The sequence below is a fragment of the Tachypleus tridentatus genome, chromosome 4 (assembly GCF_004210375.1).
Source record: "Tachypleus tridentatus isolate NWPU-2018 chromosome 4, ASM421037v1, whole genome shotgun sequence".
NCBI classification, from domain to species: Eukaryota; Metazoa; Arthropoda; class Merostomata; order Xiphosura; family Limulidae; genus Tachypleus; species Tachypleus tridentatus.
Window position 1 is genome coordinate 82,768,951 of NC_134828.1, and position 25,160 is coordinate 82,794,110.

Here is a 25,160-nt window from a genome sequence, read left to right on the forward strand (position 1 = left end):
TGCTGTTAAAGATGTTTTTGGGTATAAACTTAGTAATACATAGTGAGACTTGGATATTAAAGGACACTTAGGTGACAGTATAAAAGTATAAGAAATACTAAATGTATTAGATATTTTAATCATTATTAAAGTAACAAGAGAAAGCGTTGCGTAACACACGGACTTTTAGCTTCAAGTATTGTCATAATGTTTATCATTTGGAGAATGTAATGTATATAAGCTAAATTACTTCCAGTTGTACGCAACGTCTTGTGACCAATGAAAACCCATTAGACGGCTCAGGCTTCGATACTAACTTTAAAAGCAGCTTAACATTCGAGTTAAAATACAAGAAGACATTAATGTTTAGCTGCAGACTCGAGTAGAAGGACATTATAAATAATTTGTTGGAGTGAAAGATTTATGACCCTAAAAGTGTTACAATGGAGAAAATAAACAATGTGTTATAATTCATTACGAATAAGTAGCAGACAATATAATGATTACTCTGTAGTGAGGAGATATCCTGAAAATCTAAGGTATTAACCTTTTTTTCACATCCAATGTATTAATATTGTTCGTAATCAGATACCATGCAACTTTGACTATTTGATTAGTTTCTGAATACTAAAAACGCAAAGGGTAATGAACTGTCTACTAAGACACACAAAATATATAAGGTTTTTAATATATTTTTGTATATCTTACAAGCTTTTTAGATTCAAGGTTCTAGTTAATTCCGTGTTGTTACTTCTACTTGGTAGAAAGAAATTAACACGAGGATACAAGAATTTGTAACTCGGGAACAATTTCGAAAGGTGGAGCTTTCTTCAGTTTAGGTTCACGAAGGTTGAAATATGCTTCACGTGATATTTTTTAAACTTACGGTTAAGTATGTAAAGTACAAAGAAGTACATATACCAAACTATATATGTAGTGTAAATGATCACCCTTAACATATTGTCACACATTTAAAGATACGTTGTAGCTGTGTGATGATAGAGGAAAGGTTATTATGTGGTTTTTATTCTCTTTGTACCTTTCTGCAATTCGCCCCCCCGCTAGTACAGCGGTATGTCTCCGGATTTACAACGCTAAAATCAGGGGTTCGATTCCCCTCTGTGGACTGAGCAGATAGCCCGATGTGGCTTTGCTATAAGAAAAAAAACACTGCAATTCGTATTTTTCAAGTGAAAAATTCACTTGATTAAGGAGTGCATATCTCGGTGATGTCCTAAGGATTTCCTGCAAGTCTCGTGAAAAGAGAAGGTTCTCGGATTTCTGACGGGAACCTGTTTCAACTGGGGAATCGTAGAAAAATTTAACGGTTTTTAAAGTTAAGCTAAACATAGTACGAAAAATTTAGTATACTCCATTATTACATTTCTTTCAGTTCGGGTATTGTAATGGAAAAATGAAGACGACAAATTTTGAAAAATTATTTGTGATGTAATCCTGCAAAATAAAATTGAAACTGATAGGTAGAGGCTTTAAATTTTCTCTTGTTATTACAGTTATGAACATTTATGGATGAAGTACTTAAAAAAAACAAAAAACTTATCTAATTATTCAGGCCTGCGACAGTTTTAAATGTCTTGAAATATTTATGTTCCTCAGTTTTTCCCGTACGATGAATCCGAAAATGATACCCATTTTTCTCCATTACATATAGAATTTTCACAAAACTATTTGTACTTTTACATCGAAATCGAGTCACGTTTTGTTATGCTTGAAATGTTGACAACCTCTGGCTATAAATTTCCATATACCAATCGTGATATAAAAGTCTTGCAGATTGTTCTAAAACACACCGCTAGAACATTAATAGGCCGCATGACCTGTCATTTCTGGATAGTACGTGTATGCGCATGTACTTTGATATTATTTTTTTCTTTTCAATATTATTTTTTCGTCACTTTGGCAGCAGAATGCTGTGTAAATAACATCAACATATTCTCTTGTATTTGTTGTAAAGAAACAGGCTAAAGATCACACAATTCGTCAAAAAGCGCATTAGGTGTCTTTTTGTAATGAACTTTTGAGACCAGGACAAGATATGGCACTACACAAAGTTTGTCTTGAAGAATTGAGACCGTGAACAAAAGGTAGGTATAACACTAAAATTAGGGGTTCCTCTTCTCTCAGTGGACTCTGCAGATAGCCCGATATGGCTTTGCTATATGAAAACACACACTAAAGGTAAGAAAAAGTCTGTCTTTTAAAATTACATTGGTCTGGTGTGAGCCTAAGAACCACGGATATGACTGCTATTTCTGCTCATGTAACTCCCAAGGAAGGCTACAACGATCGAAATGTTTCAGTGATGTTGAGAAATATATATGCAAAAATGGCTCGTTTGGGTTGAGAAAATATTTTGCATAGGAGAGCGAACAACGTTTCGACCTTCTTCGGTCATCGTCAGGTTCATAAAGAAAGAGGAAGCTGACCACATGTTTCAAAGGGGTTGTGTAACTGAGTGTTAGAATGTAGAGGGCGTGCTTAGATGTTTAAATATATAATTTTTTATTATTTTATTATTATTATTTATTATATTATTTTTAATATAGGTATAAAGGCGTTCCTTTGTATCGGTTTATTTTGGCCTTGAGTTGTATAAGTAAGGCTTCTTTATGTTTGTTACTGTATTTAGTATTTGTGTGTTTTCTATAGTTATATTGTGTTTATTTTACTTGCAGTGTTCGTAAACGTGTGAAAGTGAGTTTTTATGTTCTTTGAATCTGGTTTCCATTTTTCTACTTGTTTCTCCAATATAGGAGTCGTGGCAGTTATCACATTGTATTTATAAATAATATTGGTGTGGTGTTTGTCAGTGTAGTTTTTACATAATATAGATCTTAGTTTTGTGCCTGGTTTTTGAATAAATTTGGTATTAAGTGGAATGTCATATTTTGTTACTAGTTTTTGCCAAATGTTGGTTATTTTTCTGCTGATGCCGGGAATATATGGTATGCAGCAGTATATGGTTTCGTGATTTTTTTATTCGTGAGATATATTTACTTTTGTTGGTTGATTTTGCTTTCTGTCTAGGTGTGTGCGTATAATGTTTTCTACGGTCTCTCGGATTACGAGTCGAGTGCCTTAACCACCTAACCATGCCAAGCCGTTCGAGGTTTGGAGATGCTACGTAAGATTCGCGCTATCATTCCTTATAATGTAGTCTTTTACTTAATTTTTAGCTTTTCTAAATAATAATAATAATATAAAAACTAAAAAGAAACAAACAAACTGAAAGCAAATAGCACTTAAATACAATTAGTCCGTATGTGTTCTATCAACTCAGACATGTTACCTTGTATATTATTAAAGAACATATTATTTAATTAATTGTAATATCCACGAAAACGTAGAACATATTTAAATTTTGTTATATATTTGTAAATATTGAGAAATCACAACTGATGGAGATGCTAGGGATCGTATTGCAACACTCGAAATTCTAGATTTCCATTGAATGTCTGAGCTCGTTGTTAATCCTTTTGGGTTTGTGTAAATAAGGGGAATACATTCGCAAGATGACTTCATTAACTTGCATGAATACACTTTCATTTATTAACACCAAGGAAATATGTTACTTCAAATAAAAAGTGCAGTTTTTTTAATTATTGAAGCTCTCTGTTCACAATTTAATTTCAAAAAGGCCCCTGCTAGTACAGCGGTAAGTCTACGAATTTACAACGCTAAAATCAGGAGCTCGATTCCCTTCGGTGGGCTCAGCAGATAACCCGATGTGGCTTTGCTATAAGAAAACACAAACAAACAAACATAATAATTTCAAAAGTGAAATGTTTATAGTGTTATCTGTTGAAGTACATTAAAATAAAAGAAATTTTATCGATTACAAAATCGTTTCATACTTTAGCGTGTTATGTGACGGATTAGTGAAACTAAATTTACTATGTACCTTTAGTTTTTAAATTATTATTATAAGTTTTATAATTACGGAAAAACTGAAGCAAATAGATATGCTATTATAAAAGTATTACATTCTGAATCGTAATATTGCAAAGTATATTTGTGTTGATGCGGTTTGTATACATATGTATTTAAGCCTTCTTATTTTAATGTAGCAATTTTTCGGAATTTGTCAGTTATTCTATATATATATATATATATGCAGGTTTTACAAAACTTGTGGTCAAGAAAGCCAATAAGTTATATTGGTTCTAACTACCTTTGTTCTTTGTCACTCTCTTGAGATAGTACCCATTTTTCCCACAGGTAATACATAAAACTTCACATTGTTCAAAATGTAGACAACACTGTCTTCCAATGGTAGGTTAAGTGTTTTTATGAGTGTGAACAGTCAAATGGATAGATCTGATGTTAATTTTTAAACTAAGTAACGCAAGGTGTAGTCAGTTTTGACAGAAGTAGTCCATAATTCAGTAAAATAGATCATTCATTATCCATAAACATATATCCATAGTTTTTGTACGTTTAAATTAAAGATTGTTTATCGTTTTTTTATGTTATATCTGGTCTCTTTACTTTCTTTTTAAGAACTCGGAAAATTTAAAATAACTCTGTAAGACAAATCCTGACTGAATATTCAACTATTGCGTGAATCTATTTTACATTACGTGTTTTCGTCTGTCAAAAACTCACGTATGAGAAGCGAAAGATAAGTTACTCATCAAGTGAACTGAACCAATACCAACATAGATTAAGTCGTTGATCGTGAACCGTAGATAAAGTATTCAGTTTCAGACTAGATAGAAAATTCAGTATTGTTTGTAAAACTTTTGTATATAAATTATTATCAGTGGTGACGAAAAAACCCACTTGTAAAGAAATATGGATGTAAAAACGGCTGGTTTGGGTTAAGAACATTTGTATGTAGAGGAACAAACAACGTTTAGACCTTCTTGGGTCATCGTCAGGTTCACAAAGAAAGAGGTAACTGACGGATAGCTGACCATATGTTTCAAAGGGGTTATGTAACTGAGTATAGAAATGTAAAGGGCGTGCTTAGATGTTTGACTATATTTATTAATATAGGTATAAAGGTGTTCCTTTGTATCGGTTTATTTTGGGCTTGAGTTGTTTTATAAGTAAGGCTTCTTAAATTTGCGTTTGTTCATGCTTATTTCAATATTTAGTATTTGTGTGTTTTCTATGATTATGTTGTGTTTATTTGATTTGCAGTGTTCGAAAACGTGTGAAGGTGAGTTTTTATGTTCTTTGAATCTGGTTTCCATTTTTCTACTTGTTTCTCCAATATAGATGTCGTGGCAGTTATCACATTGTATTTTATAAATAATGTTGGCGCGGTGATACATCTACGAGACGATATACACCTACTTAACAAAGGACTCAACTTCGCAATAGCTCCTAGGTACATTCCAATTTTAGAAATAACAACATGTTTAGAAGAACCAGCCAGGAGAATTGTGAAACTTTCCACAGAAAACAAAAACAAGAAAACAACCAACAGAAAGAAGACAACTTCGACGATTTTATTGACATCCAACAGCCAAACTTCCCAGGAAAAATTAAAAAATTATATTTTCCAGAAACACCTAAAAACAACATCTTAAACGATTTTTTAAAGAATTTTCTCACAAAACCATCAACATAATTTCACAACAGAAAGCTAAAAGACAATCTTACAAAAAGAGACATTAATTCCATTAAAATCCTGAAACAAGACAAAAACATAAAAATTCCAAAATCAAATAAAGGAAACGCTATAGTCATAATGACACGAAAGAATTGAACCAAAAAAAAAGAAGAACATCCTGTCATACACAAACAAATTTAAACCAATAAACACAAACCTAACAAAGACACACGAAACGCAACTAAACAAAATACTACTAAAAATGAAAAAAGCCAACACAATTTCAAAAACACTTTATTCTTTACCTACGCAAAACCGACTCACGCACCACAAATATACGGCATTTCCAAACCTCAGAAACCAGATTGTCCATTACGACCGATAACGTCCACATACGAATCGTTTAATTACAATCTAGGTAAATGCATAGCATGGACATTCTCCAAATATGTAACATCAGCCAACTCATTGATCAAAGACTCTTTTAATTTCAAGTCTAACCTTAATCAACTTAATCATAAAGCCTTAGTGGCCAATTTCGATGTCATATTCTTCTCCACAGAAGTCTCAATCGCTGAAGCCTGCAAGATAGCCTTAGAACTCTATATCCCAGACCCTAATCCATCAATAGACATTCCCAGCAATCAGTTAGCAACTCTCAAAGAATTCACCACGATGAAGACAAACTTCATGTTCAACAACCACAAAAAACAAATGGCATAAGCATGGGCAACCCAGTATCGCCAGTTCTAGCCAATATTTTTATGACACAAGTTGAAACACAAGCAATTAACACAGTATTACATCCATCACTATACTGGTACAAATATGTAGACAACACGGTTGCGGAATTCACATCTACAGAACACACACTTAATTTTTTCAATCACATTAACGCTTTTCATCCCAGCATTAACTTCACATGTAAACAGGAAAAAAGCAATCAAATATCATTTCTTAACCTCAAAATTACGAGAACCGACACACAATTTACAACACAAATCCACCGAAAAATCCCCCCATACTGGACTATACATTCCTTGGGACTCAGCACATGAAACAAAACGAAAACACAACAGACTAAGAAACCAAATAAACAGAGCCATAAAACTATACTCACCAGATAAAATTAACGACGAATTAGACAAAATAAAACAATAATTCATCAACATCAATAAGTTTCCACACAAATCGTAGAAAACATCATGCGCACACGCCTAGACAGAAAGCAAAATCAACCAACAAAAGTAAATATACCCCACGATTTTAAAAAAACCACGAACCTATATTATGCTGTATATCATATATTCCCGGCATCAGCAGAAAAATAACGAACATTTGGCAAAAACTAGTAACAAAACATCACATTCCAGTTAATACCAAATTTATTCAAAAACCAGGCACAAAACTAAGATCTATATTATGTAAAAACTACACTGACAAACACCACACCAATATTATTTATAAAATACAATGTGATAACTACCACGACTTCTATATTGGAGAAACAAGTAGAAAATGGAAAACAGATTCAAAGAACACAAAAATTTACCTTTACACGTTTTCGAACACTGCAAATCAAATAAACACAACATAACCATAGAAAACACCCAAATACTAAATAAAGAAACAAACGTAAACAAACGCAAAATTAAAGAAACCTTATTTATACAACAACTCAAGCCCAAAATAAACCGATACAAAGGAACACCTTTATACCTATATTAAAAATAATATAATAAATAATAATTACAAAAAAAATAATATAAAATTATATATTTAAACATCTAAGCACGCCCTCTACATTCTAAAACTCAGTTACACAACCCCTTTGAAACATGTGGTCAGCTTCCGGTCAGCTACCTCTTCCTTTCTTTGTGAACTTGATGATGACCGGTATCAAAACATAAAATTATTTCAGTGTATTGCATATTTTAGTCCAATATTTATTTGCAGACGTAAATAAACAGGAGTATTATGAAAACTGTATAATAGTTCTTAGTGTGTTTATTAAGTTTATCTCCAGTACAAAAATCAGAAATGAAATCATCGCATTTCATAGCAAAGTAGTTTTACGCCTGAGATTCTAACTTATATTGTCAACCGTTTATTACAAGATTTTAAAACTGAACAGTAATGAAGTATTTTTAACATTAATGACGCGACTAAATCACGAAATGAATTTAAAGTCTGAACAGTATTTTTCTCAAATCTTTAAGTAATTACATGTTTTCCTGAGTAGTCTCCTGAATATTTTTCTCTTTAAAAAGCGCGTTTTCAAGAACAAGTCAAAATATCATCGTGTATGTGTGTGAAGTGTAAAAAAAATATTATATATTTATTGCACAAAATCGCTGAATGATGACATAACATGTAAACCATAATCGTGAATCACTCATAAGTTTTAAAGTCAATTAAAAGGATTAAAACTAAGAACAACATATATTCAGTAGTTTTATTTTTCCGAAACATAAGACTCGTTTTACACGTGTGAGATTACACTGATATTATTATAAACATGTATTAAACGTTGGTGAGAGACACAGTATTTTGATGAGACTTCCTTATAATTAAATGGATGTAAGCTGTTTATTGGCACGATTGTGTAAGCAACCAAAAGGCAAAGAGGACGAAGAAGTAGAATAGAAGAAGTAAAAGAAGCTACGAGAATTGCAAGAAATGTTTTGACAGAATAGCTCACTTCAGAACGTGACGTCTAGAAGAGAGTTCTGATGATTGGTTATTTCACCAACTACGAAATGAGCTGATGTTACTCCGGCACAATTTATTGGTGACGTGACCTCGATCGCGTGGAGTTCAGAGTCAGCAAACTACACTACGTTATAAATGAAGTAATAAAATTCTCGGTTTCCCATGTTTCGAGGAGCCCTAAATGATCAAAATATTTAAAACAGAATTAAGAGAAAAAAAGAATGATGGTAAATAAATGCTGTTCTGAGTGGTTGTTTGTTTTCCTTTTATCAAATAAAAGTGAGTAAATCGGTTCATCAGTTGTTCGAAAATATCTCGTTCTATTCAGCCATTCCACAATCGGTTGTCTAGTGCATTGTAACTCTTGATAGAAGTTCTTTCACATGAGTTGACGACAAGGCTTTTGTGTTATCTGGCGTACCCAATAAAGCCTGGTACTGCAAACAAATCAGTCGCTGTCAAATCACAGAACAATTCATTAATATGGCTTTTTCCTTGAAAATAATGCTAACCTTTCTATTAGGAGCTTTATTTAGTAGGATGGTCGTAGCTGAACTTGAAAACGGACGTGCTGCCTTTTACAAGTATATGTCTTTGATTTCGAGACCGTCACAGGGCCCGACCAACAAATTCGATTTTCAGCAAGAATTCCTGCACTTTATTCAAGATCTACAAGATGGTGTTTTGTTTGAAAATTTAAACAAGGAAGGGAAGACGAACTGTACTGAATTTTTGGGGTCAGATGTTTTATGTGAAGCGTTCGATCAGGTTAGTTCTTATTTGTCTTTGATCACTTTCGTACGAAATGGAAAAGTATTTCTGTTTTTAACATGCTAAGACTTTGAAAAAGTTTTCGAAATATAATCAATCAAATGTATAATAAAAAATAAAATGTTAAACATTGTCGCTTCAAACGTAGTTAAAACGTTAATTTAGGAAAAAGAAACGTACATTCTAAAAAAGTTGCTGGAGTGACGAAAGCTTGCCGAAGCTATGACTAAAACGAATGACCTATCAGTCATAAAATAAGTCATATTAGTTTATCCGATTCATCTGAAATTAAGGAACAACGTAAGCATCGTTCGATTAATTTAGGTTTGATAACTTTTTCTTATTTGTCTTTAAGGCTATCAGGTATGATTTTGATTTTTAACGATCTGTCCATGTATTTTTCATTCTACATATTCCAGTTTGAGATAACATATTTTCGTATTCTGCATTAGGAAATAAAGCTTTGTAGATTAATCTACCATTTAAACCGGTACTTTGTGAATTTACGTTTACGTAATTTACTTTTTCTAAGTGAACGTACAACCTACCACTTCCAAGTGATATGAGATTATATTGCACCGAAAGTTAGTAAGAGTTTCCGTAAGTTTTTATTTACGTAGCTTTTATCTTAGGTTTGAGTTGAGAATAGATGAATAGCCCTTAACAGCAGTCATGCCAGCAAGTCTCACCTTCCAGGTGTCAAAAGATATACAGTAAGGTCCTCCATAACCACCCAGTCTTCCTCTTCTAGGTTTCAATGATATACAGTCAATTTTTCAACGATTCTCCAGGTTTCTTCTTCTAAGTGCCAAATAACATACAATTAAGCCCTCTACGATTATCGAAACATTCTCTTCTAGGTGCCGCATGATATACAACGGCCTGGCATGGCCAGGTTCGTTAGGGCAGACACTCGATTTGCAATCTGAGGGTCGCGGATTCAAATCCCTGTCACACCAAACAGGTTAGCCCTTTCACCCGTAGGAGCGTTATACTATGCCGTCAATTACACTATTTGTTGGTAAAAAAATAATCCAAGAGTTGGCGGGTGGTGGTGATGACTAGCTCCTTTTCTTATAGTTTAAATTAGGGACGGCTAGCGAAGATAGCTCTCGTGTAGCTTTGTACAAAATTCAAAACAAGCAGACAATGATATACAACTGCATGTAGGACTTCCTCTTCCGTGTGCAACTGATATACGACTGTATGTAAGATTTTCTCTTTCATGTGCAAATGATATACAACTGTATGTAAGACTCTTCCATGGGCAAATCATATAAAACTGTAGGTAAAACTTTGTCTTTCGTGTGCAAATGATGTAAAACTGTATGTAAGACTTCCTATTCCATGTGCAAACGATATAAAACAGTATGCAAGACTTCCTCTTCCATGTGTAAATCATATACAACCAAGTCTCCTAATTAGTTTGACTAATCTTCCCACAACAGACTGTGTTCAACTGCACACGGATACATTAATGCGCAATTCTCAACACACAAATATTTTTTTCGTCTCTACTTTAGATTTTCACATGCTTAATATGATTCATACACCACGAAGTTTGTACATAACAGCTACACTGATATTATACTTGTGAAACATTGTTTTTAAAACCGAATTTTTATTTGCGTTAAACAATCTATTAATTGAAGTTAGTGTTGTTATCTATACCATTTAACTTTCAGACTTCACCCATAACTGTCGATGAAATGAACTACAGTTACAAATTACTTACAATTTAAGAAACTCATATAAAAGATTTAACCTGTATATCCATAATATGAAACAAGTGTACGTGATGAATATTTTTCAGTTCTTCGACTTCTGATTACCATGACACTTTTAGCGCTTTTTGAATATAATTTTCGGAATTCTAAAACCGTTATTGTATTCATTTTCTCATTTCTTACGAGTTTTACAGCCGTTACAACTTTTCTTTAGCCACTGTATTAGTGTAGGCCAACGTCACTAACGCACGCTTTTCCGCCATTCACGAAATAAATGATGCAATTTACACGTGTACCTTTGCTAGTTAACTGCAAACTAAGTACAAGTTGTACATGTTCTTGCTATTACTGACACATAGTATTTATGTGTTATATGTCACGTTATTAACAACGTATTTTTTACAATATTACATGGTGGAAAATCTTTAAGCCTCTTAGGAAAGATGTGAGTAAACATTGAAGAAAGATACTTTTTTACTTCATTACTAGTTTTGAATAGAAGAATATAATACTAACAAGACAACAAAATTGTTTTGAGTCACTGGTGAGTTTCTTAGCAGTACGTGTTTTTTTATTGTTCTCGTTCTTGTAGTTGTTATTGTTTTTAACCACAAAGCTAAACAATGAGCTATCTGTGCTTTGCCCACCCACGGGTATCTAAATACTCTATAGCTTTGTAAGCAAGCTCCATATTCATTACACTCGTTAAACGTTATGTAAATACGTACGTTTTGATTCACTTGGACTAATCATTTTGCTAGTATAGATAATTGTTCATGGGAACTGAGTAAAAGTAAAAACAAGAATTTCACAAGAATATGTCAACCATACTAAGTGCTATATTGAGAGTCGAGGAGGCCCTATCAATAATACCATGGCCCTTCAGACCGGATGAGATACGACAGACATAGTACTGATTGAGACGTTATTTATGATAGCAGTTTACTTAGCGTCAACTGTTACTGTGTGAACTGAGTTCAGTGTAATTTTTCACTAATTTTATTAATGTCACGACAAACTTGGAATTAGGATAAGTAATTGGTAATATTATGTTATTTGTTTGTTGTAACACCATATATTTTTAATTGTTAGTTTTCTTAAACTAATCTGCTCATTAATTCACAATAACTGGCGAGCCTATAAGTTAGCCTTTTTGATCCAGGCGTGGGTCAAGCAACTACAGCGTTAATAAAAGAAGATAACACCAATTTGTTTATTATTATATACAAAGCTGTACAGTGAGCTCTTTGAGCTGTACCTACCACAAGTATCAAACGTCAGAACCTCTCACACTTATCGCCGAATCTGTTGGAAGAGACGATATTAGTAATTACAGATAAGAGCTTCAACATGTTCAAAACTGAAACCTGTAGAAGAAAAGCGACAGGTAATTCAGCGATATGTCTACAGAGAGAGGGTTGCTTTTTGCAGTTCGTTATTAATTGTCGAATATTTCATCTGTTACTGGTCAGTACGCGTGTTGTTATAATAAAGTATATACAGTCTTCAGTAAGGACAAAATACACGAAATGTAACGTGTCGTATATCACTTTGTAAGTTCCAACGAATCGTTTTCGTAATAGTGAAATGCCATGCGTCGACACTTCATTACAAACATAAATGTTGATTACGAAGCTCAATCTTTCGTCAAAATCTCGCATTACAGAAATAAAATTATTGAAGAAAAAGGTTCATTCACTATTAAGCCACGGAATTATAATTTGTTTAACTTGTATCCGCCTGAAAAGTATTTGCAAGCTAATATTTTCTACAGAAGTGAATTAAATTTTATAAAATAGTTGAAAGTCATGCAGATATTAAAAATATTTTACTGACAATATCGAAAAGCTGTTTCTAAAAAAAAAGAAGAAAAAAGAAATGTTTGAAAAAAGTGTCATATCAATATGCTTACAAAGATATGAAACATTTATCGTATTGCACAAGCTTGTGTCTAAAAATCAAGGTCGCATGAAACGGGGATTTACTGGATGTCTTATAAATTTAAACTGGCCGAGCGTAATTCCAAGATGAAAATGGTTATTAAAACAGCTACCGATTTTATTGCAAAAAAACAAACAAACTGGAAAACAATCTAATCACATCAGTTAGTGAAATAAAACATGTCAGGAGAACTTTCAAACAATACCTGACGTGGCATGGTTTTCAGCACGAAAAACTTTATCGACTTCTGCGATACGAATATGCCTCACTCAATGAATTGTCAGACTAAACTCACTGACGTTATTCACAATATGCTCCCAAAATTTAAAATAGTGGATGTGCAGAACTGTTTGGACGGTATTGCTGAAAGATCCTTTACAATTGGCATTACTAATTAAATTTTAATTATTTCCATTGTTGTGATGGCTGTTATTTTGGTTAATGATGTTTTTGAATAGCCACGAAATATTGCTGTTTGTTTAGAATCTGATGAAAAAGCACTTAATGCTGTATGTTATATGAAAAGTTTACCCAAGTTGACTAGGACAGTATTTTAACTTTATATCTGCGTTACTTGAACAGGACACTATAATATATATATATGCACCACTTCTTGTTCTCATATAATTGTTTTCATCTACAGTCTCGCCATGCATATAAACATATGTGATTCTAAAGAGTTAGCTTGATATTAGTTGTTAATAAGCTAACAGGAAGTTATTTGTTGACAGATGTCGCTGTCTCCAATCTAAACTGTACGTAACCTTATTCAGTTTAGGATAATTTATTAAAGAATTGAACGAATGCCATATACTCTCCATCACAGACTGGTATCGCTCATCTCGTGTCTTCATGTGTACGTTGGAAAAATAATTTATTATTATATTATATTTGATGTCGCATAATTATGGAGACGCTGTAATACAAACACCAAAATGATAATCAAAATTAGGAAATCAGCAAATAATATGATGTGTGAAAACATTTCCTTTATCATAACTATAGGATACAGAATATCTTATAACTCTGGAGCTAAAGGTTCGATCTTTGCATTGGATGCAGCGCAGATAATCTTTTGTTTAAATATATTCTGAAACAACGTACAATAATAAACACACGAACTAGAAAAAAGTTCAATGGAACAATGTGGCACGTCATATGGGGTATAAACCATATTTACGAAACATCATTAGTAAAGATGACAACCATCACTATAGAGAAAATTATTTTTTATTTACAGCTTGTTCGTTCGTTTCGGAATACACCTATTTCAGCTTCAGCGAAATTTGAAAATAATGCTATAGTAACATAATATTTAAAACAACCGTCTAAAAGTCAAAAAGAATAAATTACAGATTATGTTATCTGTCGTGTGTTTATAATCGTGTGAGGGTTGAAGGTTAGATTTCAAAATCACGAGTCATACTTAACGTCAACTTGTCCCCATGTTTCCCAGTATTTAGGGATTTAAATAGTTACTAAGGTGAAACGATTAACTATTTTTACATATTGCTGGATGTACAAGACTGTTTAGAGTAAAGTTATCATTTAGTTATTTAATATTTAATAATTATTTAGCTTTCACGACAAGAGTGTTGAAGTTTGGTTGTTTTAAATGCGATATTTATGACAATTTTCGTTACTCAACATAGTAAGAAATTTGCGTTCCGTATGCACTTTAATCATTGTACTAGACTTTATTAGTACGGTGACGAAATCTTACTCGATAATTCCAAGTTTTTCTAGTTTTGTGTAACATTGTTGCTACTAAAGGGCTAGACATTTTTAGATTATTTTGTCTCGTGTTTTAAATACGCACAGATAGAGCGAGCAACTAAAGAAAGCATGTTAAGTTAGAGATAATTAAACAAATTTAGACTGAATGAATGGCAGTTTAGCTGTGACGGGCAATGTCTGAAGAAGTTAAATCATAAAACATTAAGTTAGTGAAGATGAAGTTAGATTGCATGTTAGTTTAGATGTAACGGACGATATTTTAAAGTGGGTTTCACAGTGCTATTGTAATAACAGAGAAAAGGAAAACAACTTGTCTTGTCAAAGAGTGTTCTAAAGTAATTGAAGTAGTCTGTGTGGACATTTGACAAGAGAAGGAAATTATTTAAAGCTTTAGATACAACTTTGATAACGAATAGTGAAGCAAATTTTTTGTGCATACGTTTGACTTGTTTTGAATATATTATTTTAAAACGAGTGGATTGTGTGTTGTCCATTTATTGTAGATACTTATCGGGAGCAAATCACAGACACCTACTGTAAAAAATTCCGGCTCTTCATACTCAAAATCTGACACGCATACCTATATTTTTTCATTCGTCAAAAAGCAAGACACTACACAAATTGGGCTAAGTAGCTCACGACAACATTCCGTAGCGGTATTTTAGGTTAAAGTTAAAGTTCATTCCCTGAAATAGAACGAAATATAATCAGAGGCTGTCAGAAACGTCTATTTCTCTTAAACTTCACTGATTGGAATACCAGACTTAAATTATCTTGATTTACTGTGATCGAGATATGAACTTGCATTAGTTGATTAGGGGTATTGCGGGAAGTCAGGAAAAGCCAAAGAGGAAAAGGAGACGGAAGCGAAGGAAGAAGAGTTCCATTGGGCGTTTTTTGACTGCTGGGGAGAACTAAGTAGCCTACAGTTCTTTACAGTTAGGGGCTAAATAACACTAGGTTCTTTACACGATAGGTTACGTTAAATATGATTTTTCACGTCTGGGACTTTGCTACACACTGTTTTTCACAGATTGTGCTAAGCAACGCACTATTCTTCACAGACTAAGTTACACAACACAATTCTTCACAGGTTGAGCTACATAGCTCACGATACTTCACAGACTAGGCTATGCAGTACTACGTAATACATAATACTTCCCAGGCTAAAGTAGCGTGCAAAAGTGTTAGGACAAAGTCAAAAATTAGGTTTCAGGCTTCTTTCAAAGAACAATGCAATGTAAATCACAGGTAAAACATCAAAATTTGATTAATCTTCATATTTAGTACAACAGAAACTCAATGATAGTACTTGACTTCAGCGAACAGTTAATATTTTATGACCCACTTTTGCTTTAATAACTGCAGACAGTCTTTTAGGAATAGTTGCAACATATACTTAGTCAAAGTATTCTTTGGGATTTGACTTCAAATGTTTCTAATACACTTCTATAATTTGTCAATATTTTGATCTATAAAGTCCCAGATCTGCTCAATTGCATTGCGATAGGGGTTATGTGGGGGCTGTTGCATCATTTTAATGACTCTAGCAACTTTTTCGTGGCTAAATAATTTCTGCATAGGTTGGATAAGTGCTTAGGGTCATTATCTTCTTAGTAGTAAAATAATTTATCAATAATACACAAACCACTCAGTGTACCATGACAGATCAGTATCTGATGGTACTTGTGCTGGTCCATTATTTCATCTATTTTGGAAACACCTACTGTTGCCTCAGAAAAACAAACAAACAAAAACATCCACCCAAACTACACTGCCTTCCCATGTTTCATGGTAGGTGTTATGCATTGAGGTAAGTATCTTCCACATTTCTTTCAATCTATGGTTTCAACTAAAGATTTTAATCTTAGACTGATCTGTCGATAACACAATTTTCCAATCATAAAAAGTCTAGTTTTTGTACTTCTTACTAAAGTTTAGTCTCTTGACTATATTTAGAGATAAAAGTAAAGTTTTTTTTTAAACTGCTACACGACCAAATATTCCATTCTCGTTTAGTTTCCTTTTCCGTTCTTTGGTACTTGGTTATTTATCTCATGGTCGAGATCAGTATCAGTCTTCCTTCTATCGTGAAGGCTACATAAACGAAGACACTTAATATCAATATCATTGAGTTTAGGTGTTCTGCGTTTTTAATTCATATTTTCAGACTTACTTGTTTCTGCCTCACGACCTAGGGTGCACTAGACAGAGTTTGGGGAGCATTTCAAGTCTGCAGCAATTTGTCGGAGATTCCAGTCATCACCACGTAAAGTTTTTATGGGAACTCGCTACTCTACTGACAATTCTCTACGCTTTATGAGCCGTGATACGACAACAAAACTTAATATATAGTATTAAACACTTATTTTATCAAGGTTTTTTTGTAGAGTGCTATTAAATTGATTTCTTTCAGGATATACCGATGCCGTTACGTGGCTCCTTGCTAGTTTATTTCTATATAGTTAAAATACTGCATGTTGAACCACGACAGTTATTTCAGACCCCAAATTTGATCAGTATGTTCATACAAGCATGACCTTTGTGACATGCCCTCTGTACAAGTATATTGAATTTCTAAAGAAAGATAAGTATTTTCATCCTGGTTCAGTCAGTTGTCAACAGGGATCAGTGAAGCATTACCTCAGTGTTGAAATTTACATTCTGTAATGGCATGAAAGAATTAATCCCATAAAGTGGAAAAAATGACAAAATATTATCTTGCTCTAACACTCTTGCACAGTGGTGAATACAGGATTTTTTGGTGGGGGGGATGATCGACTAAGTAACAGTGACTTAAACCCGACCCCAAGTAAACTTTTCCTTGTTACTGTAACGTAAATTTCATGGAATTAATTTAGAAACAAAGAAAAGAAACATATATGACTATTAACTCTCATTTATTGATTTTATTCTAAAATATCAAGTTACAAGTAATCGCACAGCACTATAGTGAATCACACAACATAGTGCATGTGACAATGAGCTTTCATATATTCCTAAATAACATGTTACAAGTAAACATACAGCAAAAATATTCTAATTGAGATGATCAGTACTTTATATTTCTGATTTCCCATTAACCTACACAATTTTGGTATAGCCAGTGGGGGGGATGTACCCCCCATCGCCCCTCTGTATCCATCTCTGTTCTTGCACAGTACTTTAAGCGATTATTCATAATTGTGCTGCGTTAGGCACGGTCCTCTTACACTTGACAATACAATTCTTAATATAATGGTTAAACTACACAAAACCATTAGGTAGTAATGTGTATAGCTGCACACCCTCTACGATCCGTGAGAAATTTTATAAAGCAGTCACCTCACGCTTTCCTATCGATATCTTGTTTGTATTCAAATGCAAAAAGATGTTCATATTCTTGCTGATATAAACAAATTAATCATAAATATAAAGTGTTCTTCATGTATGAAAAATTTACTAGTAGTTAATGTAAACGAACGACGTTTATATTGGGTAGGCTAATGACAGATACCGTAAGAAAACTTCACGTTCTTTATCAAGAGTGAGGTTAATTTGGATGTGACAACCGAGGGGAGGACGGTTTGTAATGTGATGAAAACTAAAGTCACCTTATGTTACAAACACTTTGGGGTTGTTATTTATAGTCAATGATTCGTATTTACGTAAACTGTTCTTCTAATATTATAATACTAGTTGTCCCTAATTTTCTTATGAGGTAAAGGTTTGTTATTTTGATATAAAACGTTTTTCTGTTCTATCACGTAACAAAAACTTTATACAGCTATATTGTGCTCAGGTTACGCACAATATGGCGCCTGGAAGAGGCCAACTGAGAGAAAGGGGAGGCTATGGGTATTCCCTCTTGGTCTACAGCCTGTCAAAGAGCCCAAAAGGGCGTCGAAAATGTATCAATTCACTAGGGAATGTTTACACAAACATTAACCCTCATCTTCAGTTACTTGTGTATATATGGCGTTATTCCAAAAACTATTTGGAGGGGAACATCCTTTCCTGGGCCTCACAATGGCTATTGGGGGTTCATCATTGATTATGCAAGTAAGGAAGAAAAGAACCAGTATACGTATGAGGTATTAACACCAACTTTGGAAAGAGTTCCTAGTTTTAACCCCTTTAGACCTTTAGGTAAAGAAAGTTTGTTTGTTTCTCTTTGAATTTCACGCAAAGCTACACGAGGGATATCTGTGCTAGCCGTCCCTAATTTAGCAGTGTAAGGCTAGAGGGAAGGCAACTAGTCATCACTATCCACCACAAACTCTTGAGCTACTGTTTTATCAACGAATAGTGGGATTGACTGTAACACATTACGCCTTCACGACTGAAAGGGTGAGCATGCTTGGTGTAACGGGGATTCAAACCAGCGGCTCTCACATTGCGACCCGAATGCTTTAACCACCTGGCCACACAGTTGAATAAAGATGTTTACAAGACACTCACTAAAATTTATATTGGCTAGGTCAAACTGTTTAAAATGAATCAGTTAAAAAAGCCAAGTTAACAATAAGTTAACTTATTGCTTTACTTAAAAGAAAATACACTTGTCTTGTATACAGTATTGTAAATTCCCCCTGGCCTGTTAATTTTTCCAGTTAATCTCACTGCATTAGACCATCGCTTATTGCAGCTTCTGTTTTTGTGAGTCTCAAGTGTAGTTGCTTGGATCTGTTTCCTTGTCATGAAGTCCTCGTTTCCTGGGTTGATCGAAGACACTTATAGAAGTCGGTAACAGTTGAAGGTCAATGTCTCTCGAATATTTAAAATTGAGATGGCCGTTAAAGTAAATAATCGAAGGATTGCGAAATACTGAACTAGATCTTTGGTCTGACCGAAAAAGCGTTATATCAATATTTCTCTGATTCCGGTCTTCGCTCTTGCTGCAGCTGGATAATGTTTTTTTTTTTTTTGTCTTTATTAGTGTTAGATATATAAGACATTTTAATGTAGGTTTGTTAGTTAATTTATTTTATGAGTTAATATTTAATGGTTCTTTAGATTTTCATAACAAGAGAGTTAAAAGTTAAAGGCGATAGTTGTGACAGGTTTGGTTGTGTAACTCGGTAAGAGTTGTAGTTTGTGTTTACAATTTCATTGTTGCCTAGATTTTATTAGTATTTACGTCACGTTACTCAAATCTTCAGTATTTTTCTCGTTACCTCAAGTTCGCGCATTTTACAGAAAGTTCGAGGCCTCAGTGATCAACTTATAATTAGAGGCGACCAAGGGAGCGCAAATTAAGAACTAAAGAAACAAAGTTCAGTCAGAAAATGTGAAGTTAGCTAACGTGTGAGTGATCAGCTTTAACAGATGATATTTGATAGTGAGCTTCACAGTTTGATAGAGGTAAAAATAGTAATTTGTCTTGTCAAAGGGTGTTTTAAATTAATTGAACCCGTCTGTGGACTTTGACAAAAAGAAAACAATTATTTGAAGCTGAGGATACGACTGTGGTATAAGTCACTGATACTATCGTGATAAGAATAAAGAAAAATAGTTTGTCTTGTCAATTGGTTTCTAAAGTAATTGAATCATCCGAAGTGGTTTGTTTGTTTGAAATTAAGCACAAAGCTGCACAATGGGCTATTTGTGCTCTGCCCACCATGAGTATCGAAACCCGGATTCTAGCGGTTTGAGTGCGCAGACATACCGCTGTGCCTTTGGGGGATCTGCCTATGTGGACTTTTGACAAGCAAAATAGAACTATTTAGAGTTTGAGATACAACTGTGATACCAATATAACAGTGTAAGGAATACTTGTACACACGTTTAACTGGTTTTTAAAATATTATTTTAAAACAAGTAGAGTGTGTGTTGTTCGGTGATTGTTCAAATTTATCGCCAGCAAGCCAAAAATATCAACTGTAGAAGACTTTTTAGTTTACATGTACATAAAATCCCGATAATTAGGTGTAAAGTTATAAGAACTAGAAATTTTACTTCACAACATCAGAAACTAATTTTTCTAATGACAAAAGAAATAGGTTGCAAATAATTTTTTTAACTCTAAGTTGGACTAATACGACGATATTTAACCAAGTAGTCTAGAAAATCAACAAAGGACTATGCAAAATGAATGTTTTCATACATACATGTCAAAGCAGCTACCCAGTAAGAGTAACCAGGGAGTGTTACAACCTGAAAACCCAATGAAGAGATAAAGGCTATAATCCACACACTTAGACTATATGGATTAACCTGCTGAAGATCACACATTGAAGATTTTCTTCCCCTCTTAGTTACAATGATTATAGTGGGGGATAAAATGAGAAACTAGATGACTCCTGTTCTTAAAGCAACTCATACTTGTATTGATGATTTGTGTTAAGTAAACCTTTAATGTAACGTCCCATTGGCTCTGATGTCCACAAATAAATCCATTACATATATATGTAAAAACAGCTCGTTTGGGTTGGGAAAATTTTTTACGTAGAGGATCGAACAACGTTTCTACCTTTTTCAATCATCGTCAGGTTCACAAAGAAAGGAAGAGGTAACTGACCGAAAGCTGACCACATGTTTCAAAGGGGTTGTGTAACTGAGTGTCGCAATGTAGATGGTGTGCTTAGATGTTTAAATATATAATTATATATTATTTATTTTAATATTATTATTTATTATATTATTTTTAATATAGGTATAAAGGTGTTCCTTTGTATTGGTTTATTTTAGGCTTGAGTTGTTGTATAAGTGAGGCTTCTTTAATTTTGCGTTTGTTTATGTTTGTTTCTTTATTCAGTATTTGGGTGTTTTCTATGGTTATGTTGTGTTTATTTGATTTGCAGTGTTCGAAAACGTGTAAAGGTGAATTTTTATGTTCTTTGAATCTGTTTTCTATTTTCTACTTGTTTCTCCAATATAGAAGTCGTGGTAGTTATCACATTGTATTTTATAAATAATATTGGTGTGGTGTTTGTCAGTGTAGTTTTTACATAATATAGATCTTAGTTTTGTGCCTGGTTTTTGAATAAATTTGGTATTAACTGGAATGTCATGTTTTGTTACTAGTTTTTGCCAAATGTTCGTTATTTTTCTGCTGATGCCGGGAATATATGATATACAGCATAATATAGGTTCGTGATTTTTTAAAATCGTGGGGTATATTTACTTTTGTTGGTTGATTTTGCTTTCTGTCTAGGTGTGTGCGCATAATGTTTTCTACGATTTGTGTGGAAACTTATTGATGTTGATGAATTATTGTTTTATTTTGTCTAATTCGTCGTTAATTTTATCTGGTGAGTATAGTTTTATGGCTCTGTTTATTTGGTTTCTTAGTCTGTTGTGTTTTCGTTTTGTTTCATGTGCTGAGTCCCAAGGAATGTATAGTCCAGTATGGGGGATTTTTCGGTGGATTTGTGTTTTAAATTGTGTGTCGGTTCTCGTAATTTTGAGCTTACGAAATGATATATCATTGCTTTCTTCCTGTTCACACGTGAAGTTAATGCTGGGATGAAAAGCGTTAATGTGATTGAAAAAATTAAGTGTGTGTTCTGTAGATGTGAATCCCGCAATCGTGTTATCTACATATCTGTACCAGTATAGTGGTGGATGTAATACTGTGTTAATTGCTTGTGTTTCAACTTGTGTCATAAAAATATTGGCTAGAACTGGTGATACTGGATTGCCCATGCTTAGGCAATTTGTTTGTATATAGTTGTGGTTGTTGAACATGAAGTTTGTCTTCATCGTGGTGAATTCTATGAGAGTTGCTAACTGATTGCTGGGAATGTCTATTGATGGATTAGGGTCTCGGATATAGAGTTCTAAGGCTATCTTGCAGGCTTCAGCGGTTGAAACTTCTGTAAAGATGGATAGAACATCGAAACTGGCTATTAAGGCTTTATGATTAAGTTGATTAAGATTAGACTTGAAATTAAAAGAGTCTTTGATGAATGAGCTGGCTGATGTTACATATTTGGAAAATGCCCATGCTATGTATTTACCAAGATTGTAATTAAACGATTCATATGTGGACGTTATTGGTCGTAATGGACAGTTTAGTTTTTGAGGTTTGGGGATGCCGTATATTTGTGGTGTGCGTGAGTCAGTTTTGCGTGTGTAGGAATAAAGTGTTTGTGAAATTGTGTTGGCTTTTTTCATTTTTAGTAGTATTTTGTTTAGTTGCGTTTCGTGTGTCTTTGTTAGGTTTGTGTTTATTGGTTTAAATTTGTTTGTGTCTGATAGAATGTTCTTCATTTTTTAGATGCATTCAATCGTGTCATTATGACTATAGTGTTTCCTTTACCTGCTTTTAGAATTTTTATGTTTTTGTCTTGTGTTAGGTTTTGTGAAATTATGTTGATGGTTTTGTGAGAAAATTCTTTGAAAAAATCGTTTAAGATGTTGTTTTTAGGTGTTTCTGGAAAATATAAATTTTTAATTTTTCCTGGGAAGTTTGGCTGTTGGATGTCAATAAAATTGTCTTCTTTCTGTTGGTTGTTTTCGGTTTTTTTCTTGTTTTTTTTTTTTGTGTGGAAAGTATAACAAGTTTCCGGGCTAGATCTTCTAAACATGTTTTGATTTCTAAGGTTGGAATGTACGTAGTTGCTCTTGCGAAATTGAGTCCTTTGCTTTCTCAACCCAAACGAGCCGTTTTTACATATATATTTTTCTCTACAAGTGGGTTTTCTCGACATCACTGTTTATTAAATCAATTTACAGTCCATATTTTTTAACCAAAGCGTAGTAAACTTGTTGAGTTAATGTTTTAGATTGAGCCTTCCGAGAGATTCTCCTGACCAAACTGGGAGGATAGGCAGTCTTAAATCTTTCTGGAATGAAGTGTCTACACTTATATTAATTTGTTTCGCTATAAACTTGACAATTATATGTAAGCTAATATTCTCAATTTTCAATTTCACACGTTAGGTCTATATTCGACACAATTAGGATTGTGTGTGTGTGTGTTTTTCTTATAGCAAAGCCACAGCAGGCTATCTGCTTAGCCCACCGAGGGAATCGAACCCGTAATTTTAGCGTTGTAAATCCGGAGACATACCGCTGTACTAGCGGGGGGCAATTAGGATAGTAATACAGATCCACCATTTTTATAGTTTCTGTGTTTTTACTCAAAACAGACACATAGTTGTTCGTGAAATGGACTTCATGAAAAAAGAAGCTTACGAAAACGTAATATTTGGTGTTTAAATTGGTTAAACATCCAAATAACTACTGAAGCGTGTAAATCAGACCTTTTAGATATAAATGTGTTATAAATTGTTTTTTTTTTGTGATACTTTTCATGCTATACTTCGGATATTGTGTATTGATGTGATTGACTCAGCCTTCTCACAGATCCTCTCGTCCAAACCAAGAGGACAGGCAGTTAAAAGGTTCTTGAACAAAACTACGTACTTAAAAGACCACTGCTTATTTTATTTATTTACCATATACATTTTTTTTTCCGCCAATGAACATCAAACTACTTCCTCCGACTTAGATAGCTAAACTTGTGTAACCTGTAAACCATCTTATTTGTTTTAATTAACATCTTCGTGCATGTAGTGAATACTGTTCTAAATTAATTAACACATTTAACTGTGGGATGCACAGAGGTTTATTTTTAACCTCATCTCTTGAAAAATATTGCTTTTAAACACATGAAAATACGTCAATAGCTTATGTATAAAATTATATGGATTCACTGTATATTCGATTTTAGTTTCATATGTTTATCACAGAGAGATAACATGCGCACACATATTGTTTCAGGAAAAATAGTTTATAAGGTTTAGAAAACTTCTATTTACAAGTTAGTAAATTGGAGGTGAAATAAATATCTTATTGTTTTTTTTTCCCTACACAGATAATGTATATGTTTTATATACAGAATTTAATTGCAATTTAGAAGAATGATATTTCAGTTCCGATACCGCCCTTGAGGCTTTTCATAAACCCTCTACTGCAAGTGAACATTGTCTTACATGACAACATTACACAGTTAACTAAACCAGAAATACACAGAACCTCATTTGGAGAACTTGACAGGTTTTGTAGTTGGACGATACGGTTTTATTTTATTTATTTTTTGGTGTCTTTTTCAAGGAAACCGTTGTTTCCTTAAGTTGACCGTGATGGTATTGTGATATAAACTAGCATATTAGTGGTAAAAGTATTGCTACAGTTCGCATCTGTGGCGACATGCCAACTGAAGAAGAAAGTACAAACCATACAGATGAAGAGCGATCAACCTTCTGTAATTATCACTGTTTTGTCTTGCTCACATTATTTATTATAACTTTGCTAACAAACTTACACCTCAAATTATGTAATATTGTTGACACACGATAAACATACTGGATGTATTTACTTAATTAACACACACAACACACATGCTGGCTCAAGCAAATTTGTCAATATATACGCCACACACGCAGAGCTTCGGGAAGAGAATATAGAAAATACGGAGTAAGTCCCTGGCTAGGAATAAATATTTGCAATATGTTCTATAGAAAATAAAAGTCCATTTCTATGAAGTTTGTGACTCAGTTTAAAAACTGCTACCCCAACCTCTGTGTAATTTATTTACGTGTTATACTGTATGAGTTTTGTGGTTCGTTGGCTTATTGTTGTTAGGCGCAAAGCAACACACTTGACTATCTTTAACTTGTACCCCACGGGTATCAAAACTAAATTTTTAGCGTAGTAAGCCTGAAGATTCACCGTTGAGCTACTTGGGGAGAACAGGCTTTTGTGTTTTTTTTTTTTTTTTATTT

General features: G+C 33.5%; 1 protein-coding gene across 2 annotated transcripts in view; it reads left to right on the forward strand.

The window, feature by feature from the left end:
* Positions 1–8,221: 8,221 nt before the first annotated feature.
* Positions 8,222–25,160, forward strand: part of LOC143249572 (metal cation symporter ZIP8-like) — a 31,383-nt gene continuing 14,444 nt past the window's right edge. The window contains exon 1 of one of the 2 annotated variants that reach the window (XM_076499673.1): positions 8,222–9,040. In XM_076499673.1, the coding sequence (XP_076355788.1) occupies positions 8,756–9,040 (285 nt within the window). In that variant the 5' untranslated portion in view covers positions 8,222–8,755. The remainder of the gene's footprint in view (positions 9,041–25,160) is intronic. The other variant, XM_076499672.1, reaches the window with a different exon arrangement.